The 26,874-nt window shown below is 47.4% G+C and overlaps 2 protein-coding genes across 5 annotated transcripts in view; one reads left to right on the forward strand and one right to left on the reverse strand.

Annotated features, from left to right (window-relative positions):
* Positions 1-4,570: 4,570 nt before the first annotated feature.
* Positions 4,571-7,443, reverse strand: LOC133278190 (uncharacterized). Its single transcript, XM_061470718.1, has 6 exons — positions 7,264-7,443; positions 6,917-6,990; positions 6,380-6,652; positions 5,853-5,966; positions 5,158-5,297; positions 4,571-4,699 (listed from the first exon to the last, which is right to left on the reverse strand). The coding sequence occupies exons 1-6, from the start codon at positions 7,323-7,325 to the stop codon at positions 4,571-4,573; spliced, it is 792 nt and encodes a 263-aa protein (XP_061326702.1). The 5' UTR covers positions 7,326-7,443.
* Positions 7,444-9,849: 2,406 nt separating this feature from the next.
* The window catches only part of ACACA (acetyl-CoA carboxylase alpha), a 113,123-nt gene continuing 96,098 nt past the window's right edge, over positions 9,850-26,874 (forward strand). Inside the window, exons 1-3 of one of the 4 annotated variants that reach the window (XM_061470004.1) lie at positions 9,850-9,973; positions 16,556-16,602; positions 17,291-17,540. In XM_061470004.1, the coding sequence (XP_061325988.1) occupies positions 17,317-17,540 (224 nt within the window). In that variant the 5' untranslated portion in view covers positions 9,850-9,973; positions 16,556-16,602; positions 17,291-17,316. Of the gene's footprint in view, positions 9,974-12,255; positions 12,362-16,555; positions 16,603-17,290; positions 17,541-25,493; positions 25,686-26,874 lie in introns of those variants that run through there. The other 3 variants (XM_061470001.1, XM_061470003.1, XM_061470002.1) reach the window with 3 other exon arrangements.

Raw genomic sequence — 26,874 nt, forward strand, 5'->3', positions numbered from 1 at the left:
CGAGAGCAACTTCCAGGCTGATTTCCACCCCATGCCCCCAGGTGACACCGCACAACATCTTGGGGCACACGCTCCCCTCTGTGAACTGCCACCCCATTTAGCCCTATCTACACTGCTGCTTGAACCGGTACGACACGGACCCGAGCACAGCGGCACAGCCCGTTCCTGCGGCAGCCCCGTGCACTCCCCATATCCCAGTCTCCAACCCCATTATCCCAGTCCCTGTCCACCCTTGGCGGACCCTTCATCCCAATCACCGCCAGGCGGCGCCCTCCGCCTCGCCAAGCCCCGCCCCCCCAAGCCCCGCCCACAAGCGCAGCCGGTGAGGCTGCTATAGGAAGCGCTGGCCCCCGCCCGCCCGCTCTCCGTTCCCCGCCCCGCCGGCTGCCCTGACACCGCCCTCCCCGCTTCCCGCCCGCCCCGGAGCGGCTCCTCCCCGTTACGGTGCGGTCCCGACTGCCCCTCACGGGCCGGGCCGGGCCGGGCCGGGCCGGTTCGGTTCCCCGGCCTCCTCTCACCTCACGCCTCGGGGTTGCGCGCCCGGGAGCGTGCGTGCGTGCGGACGTGCGTGCGTGCGTGCGTGCGCGCGCGCGTGCGCGCGCGGCGCCGGCCCCTTCCCGCCCAGCCCGTCCCTGCTGAGGGGAGGCGAGGCGGGCGAGGGGCGCTGAGGCGGAGGGGAGCGGTGCGGGAGGAAGAGGAGGCCGGGGCTCCCCCCGCTGTGCTGCAGGTATACCTGGGAAGAGTTCAACTCAATTCCCATAGCAGTTAATGATGGTCCCTGCCCATCGGGTTTTTGTGGGTTCATTCACCCATCAAGTTTCTGAGGTAGTGAAAGGCAAATCCTGGCTGGGTGTCAGTTGAGAGGGCTTGTAGGGGTAGGACAAGGGGGAATGGGTTAAACTGACAGAGTTTTGGATTAATATTTAGATTATTTAGGTCTTAGAATCATAGGAAAGGACCTTAAGATCATCCCGTTCCATCCCCCTGCCATGGTCAGGGACACCTCACACTAAACCATCTCACCCAAGGCTCTGTCATATGTGGCCTTGAACACCACCAGGAATGGAGCATTCACAACTTCTCTGGGCAACCCATTCCAGTGCCTCACCACCCTAACAGGAAAGAATTTCCTCCTTATATCCAATCTAAACTTCCCCTGTTTAAGTTTTAACCCGTTACCCCTTGTCCTGTCACTACAGTCCCTAATGAAGAGTCCCTCCCCAGCATCCCTATAGGCCCCCTTCAGATACTGGAAGGTCTCCACGCAGCCTCCTCTTCAGGCTGAACAGCCCCGACTTTCTCAGCCTGTCTTCATACAGGAGGTGCTCCAGTCCCTGCTCATCCTCATGGCCTCCTCTGGACTTGTTCCAACAGTTCCATGTCCTTTTTATGTTGAGGACCCCAGAACTGCACACAATGCTCCAGGTGAGGTCTCACAAGAGCAGAGCAGAGGGGCAGGATCACCTCCATGACCTGCTGGTCACGCTCCTTTTGATGCAGCCCAGGATACGGTTGCTTTCTGGGCTGTGAGCGCACACTGAAGCCGGCTCATGTTCATTTTCTCATCAGCCAACACCCCCAAGTCCTTCTCCTCAGGGCTGCTCTGAATCTCTTCCCTGCCCAACCTGTAGCTGTGCCTGGGATTGCTCCGACCCAGGTGTAGGACCTTGCACTTGGCATGGTTAAACTCCATGAGGTTGGCATCAGCCCACCTCACAAGCGTGTCAAGGTCCCTCTGGATGGCATTCCTTCCCTCCAGGGTATCAACTGAACCACACAGCTTGGTGTCATGGGCAAACTTGCTGAGGGCACACTCAATCCCACTGTCCATGTCAGCGACAAAGATGTTAAACAAGACCGGTCCCAACACTGATCCCTGAGGGACCCCACTCGTTACTGGTCTCCAGCTGGACACTGAACCATTGACCACAACTCTCTGTGTGCAGCCATCCAGCCAGTTCTTTATCCACCCAGTGGTCCATCCATCAAATTGATGTCTCTCCAATTTAGAGACAAGGATGTCGTGTGGGACAGTGTTGAACACTTTGCACAAGTCCAGGTAGATGACATCAACTGCTCTACCCCTGTCCATCAGTTCTGTAGCTTCATCATAGAAGGCCACCAAATTAGGCAGGATTTCCCCTTAGGCAGAAGCTCTTCCCTGTGAGGGTGCCGAGGCGCTGGCACAGGGTGCCCAGAGAAGCTGTGGCTGCCCCATCCCTGGCAGTGTTCAAGGCCAGGTTGGACACAGGCTTGGAGCAAGCTGCTCTAGTGGAAGGTGTCCCTGCCCGTGGCAGGGGTTGGAGCTGGATGAGTTTAAGGTCCCTTCCAACACAGACCAGTCTGAGATTCCATGATTCCCTGCCTGCAGGCAGGCATCATGACATATCCTGGCTGTTTCCCATGTGCACTGTGGGTGTCCTTATGGACTAGGTGAACAAAGCAGGCTCCCACTTGTTAAGAACATCCAGCCAGAGGGATCTGACCAGGGCTTAACAAGTCTTGCATTGCATAAGACACCAAAGCTCACAAATGATTTAGCTAGTTGCTTTGTTTAAAATGGTTGTTTTCACATCAGACAGCCTGTGCACCAAACCCTGTGCAGTGGCTGTACACATCCTGTGGTATCTCATCATCTCTGTGGTAGCCCTGTGTGCTATATTGTGGTGGACATGGTACATTTTTACTGGTGCAATTGTAACAGCAGTGCCAACAGTGAAAATGCAGTTTAATGAAGATATTAAGTAGATTCTATGTATGGTTTTGGTGCCCTGGTGCTGGGAAAGGTAAGTGGTATTCCATGCATTTCAAATACTTGCTTACACTTAGGGACTGTTCTTGCAGTAAACTCAACTTGCCCAGGTTGTGTCAAACCCACGTAGCACAGTGACCCCATACTTTTCCCACAGAAACCTCCTGTCATTACCATTTCTGTGCAACATTTTTTATGCTATTGTGAGAAAATGAGTAATTTTGTGTGAAATTATTGTGGTGCCCCGCAGAGCATGGATAATGTTGATTCAGATGAACAGGATCTGCATCACTCTGCGGAAGTGGTACACTGTTCACCGAGAGGCTCAGAGGCTGCTGCTATTCATTTATGCAGATTCTGGGAACTTGATGAGAGCTGTTCTCTGTAGCAGACAGATGTGGCCTTTGGCAGTTCATGTCTGAGTGCTGACAACTGTATTAGATAGAAGTACCTTGCAAATAGATGAGAAATACATTTTCTATCAGCACATGGAAATGTGATGCACCCCCTCAGACTGAGAGAAGGGCTGAAGCTCAACAGTTAACATCTGCATTATTCTTGTTGAGGCTGGAGAAGAAGGTCTGCTATTTGTAAGATGAGTTTGCTACATGTATGCTCCTTGTCTAAACTATTTCACAGCAAGATTAAAAATCCTGGAAATTATGCGTGTGAAAAATTATGGGGAAAAATTAAGAATCTGGAAGAGGCAGGGTTTGAAATGGCAATAAAATATTTATTGATTATTCTTATTCATAGAGTCTAACAGCAGTGTTGGCATTCTTCAGGTCTGGGGGTTAGTGGTCGACATCTTCTGGTTGGACTGAAGGGAAGTTAGCAGCACGCCTGGTGTCTCCTGGAGGGAGCAATAACACACAAAGTCTTTTGCCTTATGCCTGTTCAACTGATTTCCAGCTTAGCAGAGGCCCAAACGTGTTACCACCTGGTCAGTGTTCAGTGGCTTATGTGAAATAGCTCTGAAGGGCCTCAGTTCAATTTCTCAGCCTCTCACTACAGCACGTTTTTCACTACAGTTACACTCTGAGAAGATCTGAATGGATAATTTGTAATGAATAATGTGCCTTTTTCTCCTCAGAAGTTCTAACAAATGAGGTGATTTTCATTTGCTGTTTGAAATTATTTACTGCTAATTTCTGCAAGTTGAATGCTCTCAAGCAGTTTGTTCTGTATGTGTGATATGCAGAAGGCTTCTTGTCTGTCAGCAGGGCTGAGCAATCCGGCCTCACTATAGGGCAGTTGTTAGAGCTGGGTGACAGACAAGTAACTGGATAAGCTGAAGTGACTTGATCCCAAGTCTCAGTGAAAGGTGGGAGTAAAGTATAGCTGTTCAACCTCAGCAGTTCACTTAATGGATAGGAAGAACAAGATTGTATAACTTCTTTATGAAAATGCACCTTAATAATTCAGGGATGTGTAATTTTTTGAGGGGGAAGGGATAGGTCTATCTTCAAGCCCAGTAACTTGAACCTAAAGCCAGGTTACTCTGGGAAGAGCAGTATGGGTTAGCCTATCCCCATACATCCTCCCCACGCTGATGGTCCCTGCTTCCCTTCTGTCTCATTTAGCTCCCTTCCACCTCTGCTTGTGACCATGGGCATGATGATGGCACATTCTGCAGGTGCTGTTTGCGCAGCATGGGGATGGCTGAGCCCACCCAGCTTCCACCAGGGACTGGTTTAGCTGTCTCCTTACTACCTAATCACTTGGAAATTACTTCACTTGGAAACAGCTTGCATTGAGGCCTGCTATCCCTCAGTCAGATTTGGTTGACCATGACCAGCAGTACCTGGGGAAGGAGAGTCAGGCAAAAGTTTCCAGTGCCGCCTTTTCTATCATACATGGAGTTAAAAGCTGTACTGTTTGACCATATGCTGGAACGTGGCCTGCAGGCTGTCTTTTGTAGATGCTGATGCCCTTGATCCACGAGCACTGGGGGAAGGAAGCAAAAGCAGTTAGGGGTCTGTAGGTTATGGTGGGGAATATGGGGAATACCAGCTGTTCAGAACTAAAACAGCACTTGTTTCTGGAGGGGCCATGGTGATGCTACTGGATTTTTAGGCATTAAAGTAATACGGCTTTATGGGAGGAAGTTGGCATATTGCAACCCCTGGTGTCTTTTGTTCTCAGTATCTCCTTCTTATATATACACCCTCCACCATCATGCTTAAATAGTTCATCCTGCAGCCTAGAAGATGAGAGAGGGTGACCTGTCCTTTGAGCATGGGCATCTGCTGGCCATCTGCGAGAGGTAATCCTGATGCCTGAAGGAGGACAGTTTAGAGGTGGAAGACTTTCTAAGGACTCAGCTCATCAGTCATGCTTACAAGGTTGTATTCTGGATGAGTGTGAGGGACTAAGATGAGAAGCTGTTGTGTTCAGAAACTTACCGAGCAGGGAATTTTGCATATACCCACCACTATATAGCACATTGCAAAGGCTATTAGGATACCAGCAATGAACACTTTGAGGATGATACTAAGTTTCTGTCTGTTCAGCATATCTTTGTCATCTGTGGGTGGAATTCCATCTAAAATGAGATTGAGAAGAGTATTTCAGGTGTGTTTACAAGTCTTTGACAGCTCAAAGTTTTCTTCATTTTGGTTGGGCAGGGCTAAGTTGGGTGGACCTGAGCAGAGGAACAGTTCAGAGTCTCCCATAGGCTTTCACAGGAAGCTCTAAATCTCTTTATAATCTCAGAAACTTTTTACCTTAAATTACTTCAAATATCTTTGAGTTCCTGCTGAAAAGGGTGTGCAAGCCCAGCCACAGTGGTAAGGCTTGTAACTTCCACTGAAGCCCAGTGAGGTTTTTAAGGGAAGCTGGGAGCCCTTGTGGAGCACAGTTGGACACAGGTAACTTCTTGTGAAGGTCAGGGCTGAAATGCTGTTCTCTCATTACAGCCGTGGACTGACAAAGTGCCAGGGACTGTTGGGTCTCTTGGGAGAGGCAATACAGCTATTCACAGAAACGGTTCTGCGGGAGAACTTCACCAAAGCTGTATGTGTGAAAGCTCTGTCTTTCCCTACTACCCTTACACTGCCCCTGTGCTGCTTGCATGACTGCAGGGAGCAGTGGTACTTACCATGCAAAGTATGGTTTCTGTGGTGCATCTTTGGGACAGCCAAACCCTCTGCAGAAACTTTCATCTTGGGCAGCTTTGCTGTTACAACACAATCTGACATCCCTTCCAGAAACACTGGGAGCAAAAAGAAGGTTAAAAGCAGATGTTTGCTTCTGTGTAAAGGGAAGAGCCAGGAGCAGCTGAAGTGCACACTGACACAGCTGGCAATTTGCAGTGAAGTGCTAGAGATAGTTTTCTTGCTTGTATGCAGTTTCCAATGTACAGAATTTCCTACAGGTATTAATATTGGAGACTCTATTTGCCAAAACGTCCTGGCCTTCCCAAAGGAAGTGAGAACAGCAGCACAGAATTGTCCCGAACCCTGAAGCTTTCAGTAATGTTAATTCTGGGTCCTTACTTTCTACTTAATAGAGAGATACAAATAGGTTTGTTGTCTAAAATAACTGCTGGGGAATCAGCTGTATGAAATAGGACACTGCCATCCTCTGACATACCTAAACTTCTCTTTGTTATATTGAATTTCCTACCTTTTTCTCTAATGATAAGTTTGTTTGGAAACATCTTCCTGTGCTGTGTTTGTGAAACACACGTATGGCCGGTGGCAGGTTTCCCATCTGCATTGCTGAAGTTGTTCAGGCCGTGTAGGATTTGCTTCTCTACTGTCCAGTCTGTCACATATCTACTCATGTTCTTCAAGTACAGCACATCTACTTGCACGGGGCTTTGATGACTGAAGCATTCCAGAGTCATCACTTTTTGGGTTCTTTTTAACTTCCTCTTGGTTGCTGCTATGCCAGGGGCTGGAAAAGGATAAGAAACATTAGAAATGGCTTCTGTTAAATTATTTGCAATTCTTCTCACAAAAGGTTCAGGCCAGCCCAGTTTGATGAGGTCGCTATAAGGGTCTCTTTGAGTTGGTTTTCTTTCAGCAAAACAGAGCTAAAATTTTGCATGATCTTTTACATGCTTTTTGGTCAGGTGGCTGAGGAGTAGCTGAGACAGAGGAAAACAGTAACCACACGGTGCAGAGCCCTCACAGCTTTCCTCTCCCAGTGGCTCTTTACCTTGCAGGAAGATCTTCAGGCTCTTTACTCTGCCAGCTATGTCTGAGGCATTTTCCACATGACATTTGTAGCCTCTGAGGTCTGAGGGAATGAAGCAAGGACCATTTTTACTAACAATGCAGGGTTAAGTCACTACTCCCCTGTTTTAGTAACTACTTTTAAATGTTAACCTTTTGCTGACAGCAAAAGTGCAGAATTTGAGGTGAGGGTGTAAGGATTAAAGACACAGTTCAGAATATGATAGAGGAAAAGTTAAATTACAAAGGTAGATTTATTCCTAATACTATATAAGGAAGTCTCTTAATGCTTAGTTTAATTCAGTTAGAACTTGCAAGTATGTGACCCACTCACCTTCTCTGCTGAGATTGTTGACCGCAAACACTAAGCTAAATATTAATATTATGAACATAATTATATCTCTTCTTGATAATCTTGAAGCCCTTTTTATCTTTACTGCTTCCTTCGAGTAACGTTGTAAGCTGTTTAAGCAGATACTGAGCGATTAGGAGAGATCCCGAACCTCTCTGTTATCATGCGTCTTTAACCTGGTCAACATATGGAGAGTTTGAAGTTAGAGCCTGAACTCACTGTAGATGGTTCTACAGAAAAAAAATGTTAAATTTGGTAAAAAATGTACCTGAAAATCTTCTCTGTGGGTCAGATTTCCTTTCAGTAGGTACGTCACAGGTTCACTCTGGTCCTGAGTCCCAGAATTAAGCACTGAAATGGGTGAAACAGGGGAAAGTAGTGTGCCACGGGAGAGAGCCCTGAGACACACTGGGGTCCTGGTGCAGGCCACTGGTTGCCATGGGACTGAGCTCCTTCTAGAATGGGGCCCCCATGGCAACGCCCCATTGTTGAAAGACAAACAGAACCCTTACCTAAAGCCTCTTCCCTCAAGGAGAGGGACCTCAGCAGCCTCTCCTGGCCCTCAACACCCGTGGGCCTTGCTGCACAAGCCTGGCTCAATACACCGTGCCACTGGGCACAGTAAAACCAGCACCACGTAATCCCTCAGCCAGCATCACCTGCCCTCACAGGTCTTTTGGCACTGGCAGGGATTTCCACTGCAGTGGTCATGCCAAGCAGGCTGGTCCCAGGCCATTTCCTGCTTTTCAGATTGTTAATAAAGCCTAAAAGTGCTTAGGAAGTGGAGGGAGCCTGTGTTTACCTGCTGGCCCTGGTGCTGGTGTGTGCTGGGTGTGCTGCTGGGTGTAGCTGTGGGGGCATAAATAGCTGTGCATAAGTACAGAAATAAATACAGAAACAAATCAGGCTACTGCCTGCAGGTTTAATCAGAAAGTCTTGGTGAGATTCCTTTAGGCTGTTGTGCGGATGGTTTTTGGAGGATGGGCATTTTCTGTTTTAGACAGAAGGTGGCGATGGAAATCACTTTTTCCTCCAAAGCCTCCGCTTTTAAAATGCTGATTAACCACAGGTTTATGGCCCCCATCACGGAAGGATAGAATTTTGCAGTCCAATCGTCTAAAATAACCCCTGACATTCCAAAATGTGACTGATACTCGAGAGACTCAAGAAGTATTGGCAGTGTTTAAGATGTTTCAGTTTCAAAAGAGAGCAAATGAAGTGGCAAGGGCTTGCATGTCAATATTTATTTTGCATGCCTATTAAGTTTAGCTATTCATGATGGGTAAGGATGGATTTTAGTATAAATATTTAATATTTACAATCTATCAGGTGCTATAAAACCAGATTCTCTTTGCACTTTTGCAGGATTTTCATTTGAGTGTATTCAGCTGCTTTAGTTCAATGTGATTTTTTCAGTGAAAACTGAAAAGCCGGTAGTAGAATAGGAAGAAAAACCCCCAAACCACTATGGTAAAGCTGTTAAAAGATAAGATAGTTTGAGAATCTCACATGGGCTGACTCGTGAGGTGCATGTGGTCTGCTCCATACCTGGCAGGGCTTCCCGATAAACTGGCCCTTGTATTTGATTGTGTCGGTGTTTTGCTGAAGTGCTGTGCTTGTTTATTACTGGCAGCCACTTACTATAAACTGCAGCCTGACGCCAAGCACAAGGAAGGAATGTAAAGAAACCATTCCCCATCTTCCCGTGTAAATAAACAAGGTTTTAACTCTTCCTGACACCGTCCTCCCCTGGAGTGTAGTACAATGAATATGTAGCAGCAAAGCGACACATTTACATGCTCACTCGGCTGAACGCATCTTTTGTTTAGGAAATAGCATATTAATGCAGAATCAAACAAAAATGGTTGCTCACATTCCTCTGCCTGTGAAATGCAGTTCATGGATCTCCAAGGATCCTATTAGGATCGTTTATAGAGGAAGATTTTGTCTTCTCAGTGTGTTCTTGCTCAGCTGATCAGAAACATCTTTAAAAATGAAAGTTTGGATAAGACACTTCTGTGTCCTCTTTTTAAGGATATTTTCGTACTTGCTAATTCTTATGCAACTTCAGATGGAAATCATTTGGAATCAAAAAACTACTGGAAAGAGAATTAGATTATGAATCATTTCAAACAATTAAATATTTCTTTTGAATGTGATTAACCAATACCTTCACTAAAAGTTCACCATCCCATCTACAGTGCTCAGTCTTGCTTTCCAGTTAGTTCTGCTGTTCACTTCCTGGGCTGGGAATGCCGAGACAATCCTAACACCAGTTTTACAGGATGATTTAGGGCACTTCCTGAAGCTGTAAGGAAACTTGGGACCAGTAAGAGCACATCTCGTGCCTGGGTTAGTGATGGCGGCAAACCTACCAGCTGGGGAGAGCGGGGTGTTTTGTTAGTGATTATCCTTGAAAACAGGCAGATATTGTCAGCGTTGCGGGGATTAACATTTCATTCCTAATGTTTAAAACCTTCTGGAACATTTTCTAAGCAGCTAAAACAGGATTTTGCTTTAAAACATGCCCTGACCTTTCTCTCCTTTACTTGCTTGCCAGGACTTGAGGTGTGCCAGGATGGATGTCGTCACTCACCCCCCAAACCTGGGATGATCTTTCCTGTGTTTGCACTGGGATGTCATCAGAGCTGAGAAGAGACCTGGAGCCCTAACTTGGCATCATAAAAGGTACTAACGTTTCCCCTGTATTTGTTTGGCAATGATTTTCTTGCATTATTGAGGCTACACTTGCTTTTTCTGAGATGCGTGGGTGGGTGTTGGGGTTGCACACATAAACAGTGCCTGTGCTCATAACTCATGCAATAGGAGTAAATAATGTCTGTAGTGTGCCTAGTTTATGAGCTTAACAGAAACAGGACCAAGCAGAAATGCGTTTACAATTCATAACGTGATAAAACTGTGGGAAAGTATGGCTGAAGTTTGTAAACAGTCTGTTTGTATTAAACCACAGATCAGTGTGAGGCTTAAACACTTTTTAACTAGTCCTTTGTAGCTATGCTTTTACTTGCTTAGGTAGAATTCACATCCTGGAGTATTTTGGGATCCATTCCCTACTGTACATATACAGGCTTTTAACAACCAGCCTTCAGAATGATGGGTGGTAGTTACAGTGGTGAATGAAATGCTGCTCTGAGGCCATCAGAGCTGAGCATGGCCTGGGGCTGCCTAATTTCAAAATCACCTTCCAAGTCCCTGCTTTATTTTTAAGGTTAATGTATTTGATTTGCTCTTTTTCCTGTTTTCTCTTTGCCCTTTGAATTGGGAGAGTTGCTACAGGATTTAATTACATGGAGCAATCACTCCTCCAGCAGTATTTGAACAGTGTTTATTAAGTGAATGGGTGAGATGGGCAGGTTTTAGCATGACCAGGGTACTCAGAGCACTAGACAGGTTGAACCAAGCACCTGTTGTAATCTCTGGTTTTGTAAGTTCTGTATGTAGCTATTATCAGTGATTTAGGACATGATCCCTCGGCGTGCCAAGTACTCCCCCTCGCTTCTGCAGGGACTGAGCACAGTGGATGATTAACACCAAGTAGCCTTTAGGTCCTTCATAAAAAAAATAGAGGAGGATTTTTTTAAGTAAAAGACACATCTACAGAGGCATAAATTAAAGTATCAATGCCCAGAACAATCCTCCAGGTTCAGTCCAGGTGGAGGGGAGAGCACAGTCTGTTCCCCCAAATAGTATGATTAACCACAAAGCCCCCAATCAGGTTTTCTGGATGTGGAGTACTTGTGCAGTGGGCACAGACCCCACCATGTGCTCCAGTCAGTGTTTCCTGGGGGAGTAGTTCTTGCTTATCCTGGAACCACTGATTTGGCCTTAAAGCACATTTTAAGAAGAAAATACCCAGAGTTTTAAACTGAAGTGGGTGTCTGAGGAGTTTGCTGTTCCGTTACCACTCCTGCTGCTGCTGTGAGCTCTGAGCAGTGTCCTGGAGCAGTCCTCAGGCTGGGGTGTGCTCTCAGGGGTATCCTCTCAAACCTGGCAGGGGTAAAGAGCCGAGCACGTGTATAAACGATACAAGAAACCCCTGTTTCCCCATGAAGCAGAGGAAGGCACAGCAAGGGACTGCTGTTCTTTCTGTCCCTCTGAGCACGGCAGGAAGGCAGCATGGCACTGAGCCCTGCCAGAACATGGGATAGAGCCCGAAGCTGCTTGTGTGGGTGCTCAACAGCACCCCTGGCAGCACTGCCGATCGCAGCAGGAGGAGGCTCTGCCTGAGTAGGGCGCAGGTCCGGCAGCATCAGGAATTAAACTTGAGTCTTTGGTGTGGATTTCAGGAGCCGGGCAGTGCGGCCATCTTGAAATGAAACTTAACAATCGCTGCCCATCCGCACAGCGATGGCTGCAGGTCAAACAACAGGCAGGGAACACGCGGGCAGCGCCTGGCCTGCTTCCCAGCCGCCTAGCACGTGTATCTATCTGCCCGGTGTCCGGGCCGGTGTTCCCGCTCCACGTGGGTCCTCCCCGCCGGGCGGTGCAGAGCCGGGGGCGAGGGGGGATCCTGCTGCTCGGTGTCCGGTCCAGGGCCCCGTTATCAGCCCTGTTGCTTGCCGGTGGTGCGGCCCGCACCGTGCGGGTACCACAGCGGTTTGGGGACCGGTGTGGGGAGCCCCGGGGGTCCCGCGAAAACAGAGACCGGGCGTGGCGGGGGGGGAGACCTCTGGTGCGTACAGGCCAGCCCGGCCACCGGCACCCCTCCCCAGCACCGGGAGCCAGTGGGCGGGTCCAACCGGCCGCTCAGGCCATAGGCGTCTCCTCATTGGCCACGCCCGCACGCGCCGCCTGATTGGTCACGCCCCCCGCAGTGTTCCCTCCGGCAGCCAATGGGAGCGGCGCAGGCGGGGCAAGGTTGGAGGTGTCTGACCTGAGGTAACTCCATGCATCACACCACCGCGGGGGCGTGGCCGGACGAGTGGGGGGCGTGGCCTGTGTAAGGGGGCGTGGCCTGGCGGTGGATGGGGGCGCCGCGCCGCGCCCCCGCCCGCTCCACCGCCCAGCCGCCAGGTCGGGGGCCCGCCGCGCCTCCGCAGCGCCCGGCACGCTGAGGTGAGCACCGCGGCCCGCTCGCCGGGACCCCGCGCTGGAGGACCGGGAGGCACCGGTCACCGGCGTCCCGCCGGGCGGTGCTGCGTGAGCCCGTGGGGCTGGGCGGGGCCGGGCCCGGGGGAGCGCGGGATGATCCGCTCACGTTGTGCTGTGCTGAGGCGAGTCGCGCCGGCCGCTTTGTGCTGTCTGGAGGGCGCGGTGCTCGGGGCTGTAGGCTCTGCAGGGCGGCCTTAGGTCCTGGAAGGTGGGATGGGGGTATCCAGCAGCGGGGAAGCGGCGTGGGGCCGCGCCCGCCGACCGGAAGCCTGGTTCGTTTCCTCCTGGTGCCCCGCTGCTGCCCATGGCCGCGCTGTGGCCCGGCCCCGTCCCTCGTGGGGCTTCCCCGCTGCTCCAGCGCGAAACAACGCGGCATGAAGGCAGCATGGTTTTGATTGTGGTTTTGTCTCCTGCGAGAGGGCTAATTCACCGCCAGACCAGCGTGGGGCCGGCGCTGCTCTGCCCGCTGAGGCATCGCTCCTCATCCCCAGCATCCTCCCATCCCTGATCGCATGTCAGGATCTCAAGGGAAGAGTTCGGGCCCGTTTCTTCGGAGGGCCTGGGAATGCCCTCCCGAAGGTGCTGCGGAGTACTTAGGAACAATTAAGTTATAAAAGCGTATTTGCAGGGCAAAACATCGTTATTGTCACCTCTCTTTTTGTGGTGTCGCTTAAATCTGCCGGAGGAAGTTTTAAAATGGGTTATTAACCTTTTTTAACGTGGCGTATTTCAAAGCAATAGTGTGGTCTGTGCCAATTTATCTGTAGGTGATCAGCAAACTATTCAGGTTATGCCCAGTTCTCCCAGAGACAATGGGATTTACACATACTCTTGAGTGTCTTGACAGATTAGGATGGCTGTAAATACCGGCACTTTTGTGGTCATCAAGTTCTTCTGGGGAGACATAGACATATTTACCTGAGGAGACCTAGGAAGCATAAATTCCACTTGTATGTTTATGTGTCTAAGCTTGATACAGTAAACCTGGAAACAGAGTGGAACTTCTAACCTGTGGACATGCAGTTTGTGAAGTACCTTTCGATACATTGGAAGCAAAAGAGCTTCACAGGGTGCTTGGTACTTGCAGAGAATGTTTTAGGGTAGGGAGTGAAGCGAAGTGCAGTTATTAACTGAGAGGCACGGCCCGGGGGGAGCAGGGTTTGACCCATCAGCTGCACCAAACTGGTGCTGCAGGGAGCTGACCTGGTGGGACATGGGCAGGAGCAACCTGGGTTTGGTGTGTGGTGGTTCCTCTTGGTGCAAAACTCATCCCTGTGCCCATTCCCAACCTGGAGCCCTGCTTCCAGGTGATCAGTAAAAGCTGTTAAGTACTCAACTTGTTATGCAGATACATCGGTTTTTACTTTGTCTGTACCTTTGTTGGTCCTTTGCTTTCTGTTACTCATTCAGTTTGGGTGGTGAAAATACACATCCATTCTGTTGTTTTATATTTGTGTTCTTTACCCCCCTAAGCTCAGTAGGGGCTGGGTTGAAGGCACAGATCCCTGGCCTGTAAACGGGAAACCTTGAAATAAAACCAGTTCTGTTAATTTCCTTTTCATATGACATATCATAGAGGTGCTATTCTGAGTCTTTGACAGAACCTATAGCTCGTTTTCGCTGAAATAATGCCCTTTTCAAAAGTATAATTATCTTCAGAATGGGATGGCTTGGAAATAGTAGAAGCTGAATTTCCAACTGACATTATTTTTGTGCCTTAATGTGTTGGGTAATAGTAAGAATGAGCTTAAAATGAAACTGTTAAAGAAACTTGCAAAGGCTGTCACTGTTCCCTGTCAGGCCAAACATTGTACTAATGATAGTAGAGCCTCAGGCAAAACCAGATACGTTACTGTTTGAATTTGGATTGCAGAGTTTTCATTGCTTGTAGCGTGAACGCCATTTGGGTCTTACACCACGATGCCAGCAAAGCTGGGGAGTTACGGAAGTGCTGGATGTCTTCAGACCTGTAACACGGGCTGATCCCTTCAGGAGGAGGGAGGGCAGCACGGCTTGGGCTCTGTGTAGGTTCAGCTGTCATTAAACGTATCTCTGTAGCTGAGCAGGCTCAGAGTGCTCAGTGTTACGTGCTCTTAAATCTGCAGGGTTGAATTCTCAATCCAAATCCTTCTGTAAATCACAGGGGTTTTTCCGGTCTCTCTGCAGAGTTAGCCTGTGTGCCAGCCTGTTGCCTGCAAAACTATGTCTAGGGGCTATGTTGAGGGTCCTGACTATTTGGGGTTTTAGGCTCTGGTTCATCATTATTAAAACAAAGAGTACATCCACACTGGTTAATGGTATGTGAGCCTTGTCTTGGTGGTCAGCTGAATTCAATATGCGTGCTAGGAGCTGGGGCAGTTATGTCTCAGGCAGAGAATATAACGTGCAGAGGTTTGGTGAGGTGCAGCACTGAAAGCAAAAAGGCTTCTGTGAAGACATCTCTGAGAAAGTCTACATTTTGTTTAGCCCCAGACAATGCTGATACTAATTTAACTGTGAATAATGTGTGCTGAGAGCAAGCTTATGTCTAATTCAGAGCAGTGCTGAGTTCCCAGCTGATTGCAAAACGTTAGTGGGACTCCTGGCTTTTGGAGTGGGTTGGAAGTGTGTTGGTGAGTGAATTTGAATGGGCCTTCATGGATAACTAACTGCTTTTGAACAGAGTTGTACAAACAAGATGCTTGAGCAACACCGGGGCTCAGGAACTGTGGTGTTAGTTTGGTGCTTTCTGCTGGAGTATTGGAGTGAAACACTTCACTGCCTCTTCCTCTGTTTCCTTCTCTGCTTAGCAAGGAGAAAACAAAGCCTCAAAACTTGTTTATTAACGTGTAAGTCCTTGATATGAGAAAAAGTTTTCATTCATTAAGAAAGCATTGAAGCTGCTTTGGCTGTATCCCAGGTTCTTCAGCACTGGTAGCTGTGCCAGCAGTAAATTGTCTGAATGTGATTTGATGCCAGACTAAATAAACATGTAAATATTGTCTCCAGGTTTATATGCACAAACTAGATTGGATTACACTCAGTGCTGTCTGAGCTGCAAGTCCTGCCCAAGCACCTCAGCTAAAGAAGTCTTCCTGTATGGTTTAGTTTATGCATCGATTTAGTCACTGATGGGTATGTGGGCTTTGCAGCCACGCTTCCCCTTCATATCCATTGCCACCCTATCGGTGACCCTTTCAGACAGATATTTGTGGCATTTTGGTCACAAAATGATCAAGTGTGTCTGTAAAATGAACCACCTGTGGCCGCAGTGAAACTGGAGTTTGTGGGAGTAATGATGTCAACACAAGTTGGGGTGTACATAGTTCAGGCAAGTACATTCATGGTAAAAGTGCATGAGCCAGTTGGATCAGTTTCTCATTCTCAGTGATGAAAAGAAAGAGCACCGTGTTTAAGGATTGCACTGCCTGTAAATTCCTTGTCTGTGCTCTAATTAAAGCTACTGTCATGTCTTACTTGTGTTATAACATGGTTCAGTTTTGCTTGTGTACCAGATGAAAGCTGTCATGTTCCTATCAAGCATACCATGCTGCATCCCTGTACTTGGCATAACATGGCTATCATTAGCAAGGACCGCTGAGGTTTTTGTGTCGGTTTAGGATGTAGATGTCACTTGGGAGTTAAGGGCATCAAAAGAGTCCTTCTGCATAGTGAAGTCCATCTTGGGAGAATGGGACCCTGAAGTGAATATCCCCTCATCTTGCCCTTGTCTGTGTTGCTGTATCATGGTTTGTTTTACTGGTGAACTAGTGTCAGCTGTGTCTTCTTGTCACCAGTTCCTCATGAGATTTCTAATTATCAGGGTTTACTCCTGACCATCCAATGCAGCTGAAGGCAGTAGCACATTCAGAAGCTGACAGGGAAAGATTGACATAAGTAGATAGCACTGGCAGAAAGCATAGTTTCTTCTAGAAGCAGAACTAAAATACACATGGGATGATGAGGTGTGTGCCAACACCTTGCTCAGAAGGTGCCAGAGAGACTTGACTGGCAGGCTCAGTTCCTTGGTACTCTGTGACCTGGAGCAAGCCCATCAAGTCAGTTTGGTACCTGTGGCTTTTTAATAACAGCTTTTTGTTCCAAGATTCAGGTAGTTTGGAAAACACAGAGAATTCTTCTTTATAATAATATGTGCTTGTTAATTCTTTTATTTTCCAGTTCGATTTGGAAGTGGATAACTGCTCAGCTGGCAAGGATAACAAGAGGTTGGTGCACACCTGATCTTATAATGCTGTGATTTCCAGCTGCATGTAATTACCGTGTAAGTGCCTGGAAGCCCGGCAGAGCAGGGCTATCAGAGCTGTCCCATCCCACCTGTCTGTATGCTGTGAGGTACTCCTTTGGTTTCTCTATCTGTCATTTCTCAGTTGTAATTATTCTATTCTTTTTTAACTTTGAAGAAAACACATTCATTCCCTGTTGGAACAACACTGGATGTTTGATAGAGTTCTCTGTATGAAGAGATTCTTCTCTATGTAATAACTTTTAATGGAAAATGGAGACCTGAACTTCTGTATTTTCCTGTGACAATTGTAAATCATGCCACTAAGTTTCAATATATTACCATAAGGTGGATACTATCCCCTAATTGATATGGATGTTGTGGGACCAAGAGGTTAAAGTCAGGTTGAAGGTACGGAAAATGGCTGAGCCAGTCTGACAGTTCACTGCTGCCAAAAAGGGGAGGTTTTACTTCTGGCTCCATCATTCCTTACCAGTGTCTTTCTGTCTGATCCCCTTGCTGCTCCTGTTCCACATGCTAACCTCGCAGGAAATGATCTTATTATGTTGGTTACAGCTCTGATGATTCTGTTGAATCAGAGCAGAGGGTGGACTGCAAAGCACCTTATTAACCTCAGGGTTTGTGTTTTGGCTTTCTTTTGTCCCTTACAGTGCTGAGAGCCCAATTTGTAGGAGCCATGGAAGAGTCTTCCCAACCCACCAAACCTGTGGAGAACCCCCACTCTCGCTTTATTATTGGCTCTGTGTCAGAGGATAACTCGGAAGATGAGACAAGCTCCTTGGTGAAACTTGACCTGCTAGAGGAGAAGGAGAGGTCTTTGTCGCCTGTATCTGTGTGCTCAGATTCCCTGTCAGACTTAGGACTTCCCAATGCTCAAGATGGCCTGGCAACCCATATGAGGTATGGATAAAACAGTACCTGGATTCAGTCTTCTTACCCCATCCATTCCAAAGATTCAACTTTATATCCAGGTTTGGCTCCAGTTTTTGTTGTCCCAAAACATCTTCTGGCATTCTATTTCTAAATGACCTCTTGTATGTTTATTTGTATCAAAACCTTCTCTTTTCTGTTGGTTTTAATGAAATAGCTGTGCTTCAATTCCTTGAGCACCTTTCAGACACCTCGGCTATTGAGTGTTGTGGTGGGTTTATGGGCACTGCCTGTCTCTTGTCCTGCTTTTCAGAAAGTTGTCGACTGAGATCTTTACAGGTTTCACTTGTGTGTCTTTCAGGTGGGTCATGTTCCTTGAGAACAAGAATGTTATTTGCTTATTATGTCTTTATGTGGGATTTGCTGTTTTATATGTAGCCAGAGAATTGGCATCACCCCTGGAGAAGGTCAATGACTCCATATTGCTTTTTGGCTTGGATGGAGAAAGTTTTGTTGATGGTTAAATAAAAGGCTGTCACCCTGCAGGGTGGTGATGAGCCAAGACTTGCCGTGATAGCTGCTGCTGCTTGAGGCTCAGGCTGATGTTGGCCTTCTGGCTGGGAGAAGGGTGATGTTGCTCCTGCTCCTCGTTCTTTGTGGCTTAAATGAACTATGAAGTTGGGCTTTTGAGGTCCTGGTGTTAATATTTCTCTGTCAAAAGGCCCCTTTATTTTTACAGTGGTGGTGGTTTGCATACCACTAGTGGGATGTGTCCGTTGGATTTGCTCTGTTACAGAGGAGGTGTCTTGTACTTTTCAGTGTATACAGATGTTTCTTGGTGTCTGGTCAGTATCTTCCATGTCCCCTTCCTTTGTTTCCCACATCCCAGGAGGTCTGGTGGCCAGTGCTGTACTTGAGGCCTTGCCAAGTGCTGGGTAGAGCAAGGAGGTGATGTATGTGGGGAACAGCAGTCCATGAACAATCACACCCTGAATGCTGATAAAGTTATCTTTTACTAGGTGTAGTATTATTTGCACCTATCACCGCTGAATTGCAGCAGCTCATTTCAGGTTACTTTGCCACCTTGTCAAATGCCTTTAGAATTAGATTCTTGATTCCAAAGCATCTTCAGTCATTCCTGATTTGATGGTAAGCTCATAACTGATAAATGACAAAGTGTTGGTGTTGGAATGAATCCTTACCAAAGCTCCACTTCTTGCGTCCTTCCAGTTTAATGCTTTCCATCATCTGAATTCCCACTACCCTGCAGTTGTTTCATGTCTGCTTGTTCTGTTGATGAAAATGGATATGTGACACATCCAAAATGTCATTTTGGATATGTTAAAAAGGCTTCCCAAGACCCAGATTTACCGCAGCACTTGACAGTCCCCTGTTTGCAAACCTTCTTAGCATGGTAAGGAAGGAAATGCATTTCTGAATCCATGCTTTGCTGAGTTGTTCTGGTCCTGCTGATGGATATGTTCAGCCAGCTGGCACTAACATAACAGATGTAAAATCTTAAAGCAAATTTAAAGGGGATTACCTTTCCAAAGGCTGCCAGTTTGGCAGCACAAAAGGTAATTTTGCAGCAGGAAAAATTCTAGCCCTGTAACTATATATATTTTAGGAAGAGAAGAAACTGGATGAACACATGATCATTAGTGTGGAAACAGACAGTAGGAGGGCAAGAAACTCAAGCAACCTTTAGGATGCTGCCTGGCATCGGAGAGCTGTAATGCAATAGGTGTGCAACCTTGAGCTCCTCTGTTGCAACTTGCTTACTTTGGCACTCTCTTTGGAGGGTACTTGACTTCTAGTTAAATTGGAGAGAAATGCCAATTCAAATAAAAAAGTTCCATCATTATAGGCTGTTTTTCTAAGATAAAGCAGGATGGCAGTTCCTTTCATGAGGAGATTTCCACATAGTGTTTGCAGATGGAGAAACTGAGACAAAGACAAGTTCAGCAACTATCCTGCGGTCACTCCGTGACAGTGAATTAATGGAACACTGGTGTTCTTGCTTCCAACTTCCTTTTGGTAATCACAAAGGTACCCCACTTTCTAAAGTGACCAAGATAAATCTGTGGGGAGTTGTGTGCAGTGTGACCGGTGGATCAAGCAAGGTCGAGGTCCAAGAGAGCATATCCTGTTTGTAGGAGTTGCCAGAAATCTTTCCATTCGGTGGTTAGTTTCACACAGGAGATTTTGGTCAGGTGAAGATACAGACAGGTTGTATTTGAGGTCAGGGGCTTTGCTGCGGAGTCCTACTTGGGGAACAAGTATGTCTAAAAGCCAGAATTTAATCAGATGAAAAAGAGGTTGTGAGTTGCCTGTAGCAACAGGCATTGCCACTTCTTTATTGCTCTTGGAAGTGACATTGTGTTGCCAGTTCATGAAGCATAGGTGCTTCAGTAGACTGCTTGGTGTGTGTTCAGTACCTGAGCTTTGCCGGTCTGAGCTGCTGGGAGCCTCCTGTGACGTCTAATCAATCAATCCTGATCCAGCTCAGGATGCTCTGTGTGCCAACTCCTGTTTCTTCATTTGAGCATGCAGAGTGTGTGTGCGCTGTGGTGTTCCATCACCTCCTTATCGATCTTGTTAGGTGTTTATGCTCTTGCTGGGTCAGGTTGTACAAACCAGGCTTCCATCCTGAGAGGGGTCTGTGGACAGCTTTGAGCCAGTTGGCTGCTGCTATAAAGGATTGAGAAAGCCACACTGATAATGAACTTCAAATTGGTGGTGTGGAGCTGTAGCACTCAACAGAGGTTGTGTGTTGGAAGAATAACCACGGGGACTAAAATGTTCTGATTCTTTGTTGCTTGATTTAGAGTTATGTAGTAATAAAAATCATGTAAATGCCCTTCTCGCTGTGTTAGTTACAGCACCTACCATTGAAAACAAGTGTCCTTGAAGAAAATACTCTACTGATGTGCAGTTCCCATCAACAAAATTTACTCTTACTGCATTTTTGTGGAATCAGGGAGTGGTTTGTGTTGGAAGGGACCTGAAAGCTCATCCAGTTCCACCCCCCTGCCATGGGCAGGGACACCCTCCACTGACCAGGTTGCTCCTGTACATAATAAACCCAGCATATAATTGTTTCTTGTTCCTTCTGCTTCCAGACAAAATAATTGTGTTGTCTAAGTTCAGAAGTTTCCACCAGCACTTACAGCTGAAGGCAGTAGTTTTGTTGGCATCCAGTTGTTGCTCATCGTGTGCTGTTAGCCAGTTGCTCTGCTCCATCCTGGGATTTCAGTGGTAGATTAAAACCCTTCTCTCTAAATACCACTTGGAAAGTCTTTGGGTCTGTTTGTTTTGTAATAAATTGTTCTTGACTATTACTAAAATTAAATCCCAGCTTCAAAGGTAGTATCTTGTATCAAATTCTTGTTTAAAATAGACTGAAATCCTGCACGCCTGCTGGTATTTATACATGAGGGCTCTGGTTTCATAAGCAACGGGTATAGAGCACCTGACAGGCCAGTTCACAGTAACTGGAAGCCAAATTTTAGGAAATAGTTTGTCTGTTACTTCTGATATTAAGCCCAAAGAGGCTTCAGCCTTTAACATCTCGTACTGTTTGGACTTCTCAGTAAATAGTCTCAGTAAATTACTGAGGTGCTTAAGAAGAACTAATTGGCTATTTAAGTAATTTTTGAAGAATGCCTCAATTCTAGTGTGGACAGTGGTGTGTTGAGTGTGCCCAGCCTGGCCCTGGGACACTGCTTAGAAACCAGTCCCTGCTTAGAAACCAGTTGTAGAGTGAGTGCACAGAATACTGAAGGAAAGAAAGGATCCTTTTGAGCTGGTTCTGAATTAAGATCAATCCCTTTCCAGTCAACTGTTTGTGGTCAGGAGAAGATTACACTTTAGAGCATTGATCTGGTAGAAATGGTCTTGTAAGAAAGTGGTGCTGTGATAGTATGCACAAATGTGTGATAGAAATGCAGGCACACTTCAGTATCTGCAGGGCTGATGCTGTCACTGCTGCATCCAAGACTACTCCGGCTGCACCAGAAGGGATTTCTGCTTTGCTGAACTGAATCCTTCCCGTTCCACAGCCACTGCTGGCGTTGAAGGCTCCTCCTCCTCCTCTGGCTCTGCTGTCCATGCTCTTGGTTGCCATGATGCTGCTGAAGTTTTAGCGCAGGGGTTGGCATCTCAGGGACCAGGAGGCCAATAAATAAACTGGAATTCCATGCTGCTTGCTGAGATGTTTTCCTTTGCTGTGATCAACTGCTGTTGCCTCAGCAGGTAGGGCAGAGTGATACTGCTGTGTGTTTCTGCAAGTTACTGAAATAGAGCTGTGCATCCCCAAGGAACCCCTGCCAGACCAAAGGCTTTGATTCCATTTTGTTCCCCCTTCTGACAACGAGGGACGTTGTGATGTATGTTTAGAATTTCATCCACCAGGAGAGAAAGGTTGAATTCCCTCCTGTATCTGCTGGAAAAGAGGGAACTTGTCAGGTGTGTTGGATTCTGAACTGCTCTCAGTTACACCGACCACCTCTTGAAAGCTACTCTGTTTAGTGAACACATACGCTTTAAAGAACTTTTCTTCTGCATACTTCTCAACAGTGACAGTTTTATAGTGCTGTAAGAGGTATTTTACTCCCTTTGACTCAGTTAATGTGGGAAACATCATCTCAAAACTCAGTAATTTGTAGGGAGGTATTGCAGAGATTTGTGGGCTGAGGTACCACAGCGGTGACAGCAGCTCTGACTTGCTTACTTATCTGATATTTATAATTGGAAAGATGAGGAGGTTCTGTTTTGCCCCTATCAGAATACTCTGTATCAACAGCTGTGTAGTTTGGGAACCAAAATACTGCCTTAGGCTAAAGACCTGCCCTGAGGCTGCTCAAAACCTGCACTAGCAGGGAAGTGGAGCTGTTTAGCCAGGAGTAGGGAGAAGGCTGAGCTTGTTTTTTTGTGGTGCATCCTTGATTTAATTTCCTGAAATCCTTGTGCTCAATCCTTTGTCAGAGTTGGGTTGAGTTTTGTTGTCCTTGATTTATAGGTTGAAGCACTGATACCCATCAGGGTCTGCATTCAAGCCAGCTGCTCTGTCTCTTTAAAATCACGGGTGAACGCTGTCTCTGAATAGGTCCAGTTTGCTGCCTCCCAGTGCCTATTGCCCGAGACAGAGTGAGCCATTTAGTCCAGCTCTGGAATTCTGCATTCCTTACCACACTGTGCCTGTCCTTGCTCTTTCTCCCTGCCTTTCTGTGAAATCGATTGGAAGGGCAGATCTAAAACAGGAGCAGATCTTGTGGATGCTCCAGCTGGCTCGAGCCTTACCGCCCAGATCAGATATATGTTCACATCAGAGCTTACATATTTGCGAAACGGAAAGCCCAAACTGATGGTGCTGCTGCCATCTCCCCACATCCTTTGCAGGCCAAATCCAGAGGGGGAAAAAATAGTCCATTCTCAGGGTGTGTGTGTGTGCTGCAGCCTCCTGAAGGCTGCCTTTCAAACAAGGCAGCTGATGCATCACTGCCTTTGGAACAAACCGCTACGTCACTGATGGCACTTGGCATGTTGCAGTGCTGGGATCAATGCAGGCTCCTGGCTGCGATGTGCGTCAGGTATGTGGCTCTGATAGATGCTTTTTGTCTTGGAGGCTAGAACAGGAGAGAGCTGCACAGGCTTCCCCTTTGTCTGCCAGCAGGCCTAGGGACTGAAGAGGGGGATGGTTTTCATATTCTATTTGCCTTTTGAGCTCTGAGTAGTGTTACGTTTAGGAAATGAGGTTTGTAGGGAGTGTGCATGTTCCATGGTAAGTATTGTATGAGAACAACATCCTGGGGTAGCATATTTGTGCAGGGATGTTGCAGCAAATCGTGGCTGTTGATTTCCCAGCAGTGAATTCAGCTGAGAGGAGGTAGGATGAATGGCTTTGAGCAGTGCTGAAGCTGCTCCTGTAACGTCAAGCTGTGTGTGTACGTGTGGGATTTGTTTCCTTGCAGCTACAATGCTCAGACACTGTTTGGGTTTGGGGCTGTGGGTGTGGCTTTTGGAGCAGGTATTTGGGAAACTGCTTTTGTGAAGCCTGAAAAATAACCTTTCAGTTGTACTGTGTACAAATTTTAACCAAATCAGGATCAGAACCAGAGGAAATGTAACAGAGCTGTAGATCATGCAAGTGTTTTGTTTTGAAAATGATGGAATATAACATTTACTGCTTGCATCCGTGGCAGTGTTCAAGGCCAGGTTGGATGGGGCTTGGAGCAACCTGTACTAGTGGAAGGTGTCCCTGCCTATGGCAGGGGTTGGAACTGGATTCTATGAGCATCGGTTGGGTTTTGCTGGTCTCATGTGATGGGAACCAGAAGAGAAGGTGACACAGATTTTCTCAAGCAGAGTCTGTAGGTTCATGATTCTCAGTCCTTATGATGGCTTCTTTGGACCCGATGGAATGGTGGGTTTGTGGTGGCCTCCCTGCAGAGGTGAAGGGAAGTGGGAGCCTGGAGAACCGGGGAGAGCAGAGTGTCATGGCTCCATCTGTGCCTGCTGGGTGTGGGAGCAGGGTCTGCAGCACCCCTGGGTGAGTGCTGTGGCCAGAGGCCCCTCAAGGTGGAGCCAGTGCTGATTTTTCTTGCATACTGCTGTTTTAAAAGGAGTTAAATGGGAAAGTTGGGTAGTTTGAGCAGTTCTTCAAGTAGAAACAAAGGCGGAGAGGTGAGAGAGCCATTTAGTTATTAGGTAGATATATAACGTTGGGGTTTTCTGTTTCTTCTTTCCCTGTGTCTTGTCTCTGGTGATTTCTCTCCCCTCTCACTACCACAGTGTGTCGCTGTCCCCTTTACCCTTCTGCTGACAAAGCTTGAGGAAACTGGATCTGCGGAGGGTTGTTTTGCTTACACTTTATCGGGCACATGCTGGTCGTTGCTGATTTTGTCTGCTGTCCTTAGCTCCCTGTCCCCTGTAGTGACCTTACCTTGCCCTCAGGGTTCCATGCTGTCATCATGTGAATGTGACACTTTTCCTCCTTGTTCCTTTTTTTAAGCGATCCTCTCCTGGGTGATGCACACATGTTCCAAGAGTGTGTGCTATGGAATAAAAGCTGTGCTGCCTGCAGATGGCCCTCCACTGGAACAGAGAAATGTGGCCCGGTTGCTGTGTCTAGTTCCAGGCCAGGTTTGCTCCTCGCTGTACTGCTATAGTCATCGTCCTTATCCTGGCCCTACCCCCAAACTTGTAGTTTATGTATTCACATGGGCTCAGTGCTGAGCAAACTTTATTCCTTTCTCCAATGATGTTATTGAACCTTGGAACCCTTTATTTTGATAGCACTTGGAGGAATCTCGTTTCCATTTTAGAGGTGGAGACACAGAGGCACAGAAGCTGTGACTTGTCCGGGTCTCCCAGCTTCCAAGCTGGTGCCCAGTGTGTTCTGTTGTCTCTTGGCTGGATCACTACTGTGCCCTGTGTACCTGTGCAAACTGTGCCTCTGACTTTCTTCTTGGCACCTCTGGAATTGCTTTCCTTGCCACCTCCCCACCCCTCCTGGAAATGCGCTATTAAATCCTACGTGTGGCTTGAATTCTTTGGGCAGACCAGCCCCTGTGCTGCTCCTTTGCTGTCTGCAGTGAGGTGCCTGCTCCCATCTAGGCATGTCGGTTTCTCTGGATGCTGAGGGAGCACATGGGGACAGCCCTGCCGTCTCCACTTCCTTGCATGACCTCTGCTGTGGGGAGCAGGAGCTGGGGCTCACCGCTGCCTGCGGGAGCCGCCGCACATCACCCGGGCTGCAGCAGCGGTGCTGGGCGTTAAGCCTGGTTGCGTAACCTGTAGCTCATTTTCTCTCTTTCCTGATTAGCTGCTTTCCTCTGAATGCAGAAGGGGGAAGCTGCTCCCTGCACTGTGCGTGCTGCGTCACAGGAGAGCGGCTCACACACAGAGAGGGGTGGTGGAAAGCAAGGGACAAAGGTTAAAAGAGCGAAGCAATCTGGGAAGCGCCGCGGCTTGAAGGAGAACTGCACCGAGTGCAAGAGGCTGTTTGCAGCTTTCTCCTGCAGGGGTTTGAGCTGCAGGGCTCTCAGAATCAAATAGCAGCAGCAGCACTAGAGGAGTCGTAAGCGAGTCTCAGATCTGTTCATTCCCTCACTGAGACAGCATGGAGGATTCTGCAGAGCAGAGTCAGGAGATGAGGTATCACATGCTGCAAAGGTAAGAGTTACGGATGTGAGTGTCTCCTCGGTGCAGCATAAGGATACACAAAAAGTGGGAATGCCACTCCAGACTGGGAATGCATACTGCTGTTTTTCCATGTTCATTTCATCCTTTGAAACCTTGCCAGTTACCTTGAGGTATCTGTGCATGCAGTCTCCAAGCAGGATGCTAGAATACGTTTTAGTGGGGGAATCAGTGTTAAAAGAGTTGGAGATTCTGCATGACTTCCTGCTCTGTCAGCTCTGAAGGATAGATGGGTCTTTTGGAAGGTCTTGCCTAACAAAACACAGCATCTGTGAGCTGGTGATTAGGAGGGATGGCTCAACTCAGCATTTATTCTGTTTTGTTTAGAGCTCAGTGTTCTTTTTGCTGCGCTGCCCAACTTCTGCCTCATCTTACCCTGCAGAAAAAGAATCGCCTCTCCTGTTTTGACACAATGTGCAGCCAGTGGTTATTGGTAAATACAGCTAATGTTCTTGATATGTTTGCTGCCACAAACGAAACTGAACTCTACTTGCTCATGGACAAGTGCTTGTGCATTATTTTGGATGACGAACCTCTGGTTCTTTTGACATTTGAGCTGGAGCAGTATCTTTGTGTGTATAGTAGAAATTACTACAGGCAGGATGGTTCCTATTCATGTGTGTTCACACATTCTGACCCCAGGATGTTGATCTCTTATTCCTGTTTTTGGTGTGACTGCCCTCAATAAATCTGCAGTGAATAAACCTTTCTCACTGGACTGTGCTCCTTGACATAGAGTCTGACCCTCTTTAAACACACAAATTTAGTAGAAATTCAACCTTAACTGCACCTTTCCTCTTTTTCTTGCCTGTTAGCTCCTCTCCTTGAATTCCTGAGCTTATTACAGCAGTCTGTGAACTCTTGCTGATAGCGACAAGTTTTAAGTTCATTGATGGTGTTTATCTCTGAAAGTGCAGTTAAGAAGAAGGGAAAGTAACACAGGGGAGAAGCTTTGCGCACCTCACTTGGTCTGTGCCTTTCTCTTTGTATCAGCCTAGCAGGTTACTGGACTGGGTGTGCAGCCAGTTGAATATCCCAGGCTCGCATCTGTTTTTGTAGCGTGCTTTAAAATCACCCCACTGATCTTGTTTCCCTGTTACCTTCTCCACTCTTGGCTTCAGGGATCGCTTCAAGGCCGCTTTCACTCTGCATAAAACAGGTT

This window comes from Pezoporus flaviventris, unplaced genomic scaffold (assembly GCF_033815535.1).
Source record: "Pezoporus flaviventris isolate CSIRO_AGI_PZ_B2104156 unplaced genomic scaffold, CSIRO_AGI_Pfla_v1 ptg000063l, whole genome shotgun sequence".
Lineage (NCBI taxonomy): Eukaryota > Metazoa > Chordata > Aves > Psittaciformes > Psittacidae > Pezoporus > Pezoporus flaviventris.

Bases quoted from the DNA above. Each gene is read 5' to 3' on its own strand.
- LOC133278190 (XM_061470718.1), bottom strand. From the start codon at position 7,325: ATGTTCATAATATTAATATTTAGCTTAGTGTTTGCGGTCAACAATCTC. The intron at 6,991-7,263 runs GTGGGTCACATA...CTCAGACCTCAG, and splicing joins AATCTCAGCAGAGAAGGTGA to AGGCTACAAATGTCATGTGG. The intron at 5,967-6,379 runs GTAGGAAATTCA...TTTTGCTCCCAG, and splicing joins ACTTATCATTAGAGAAAAAG to TGTTTCTGGAAGGGATGTCA.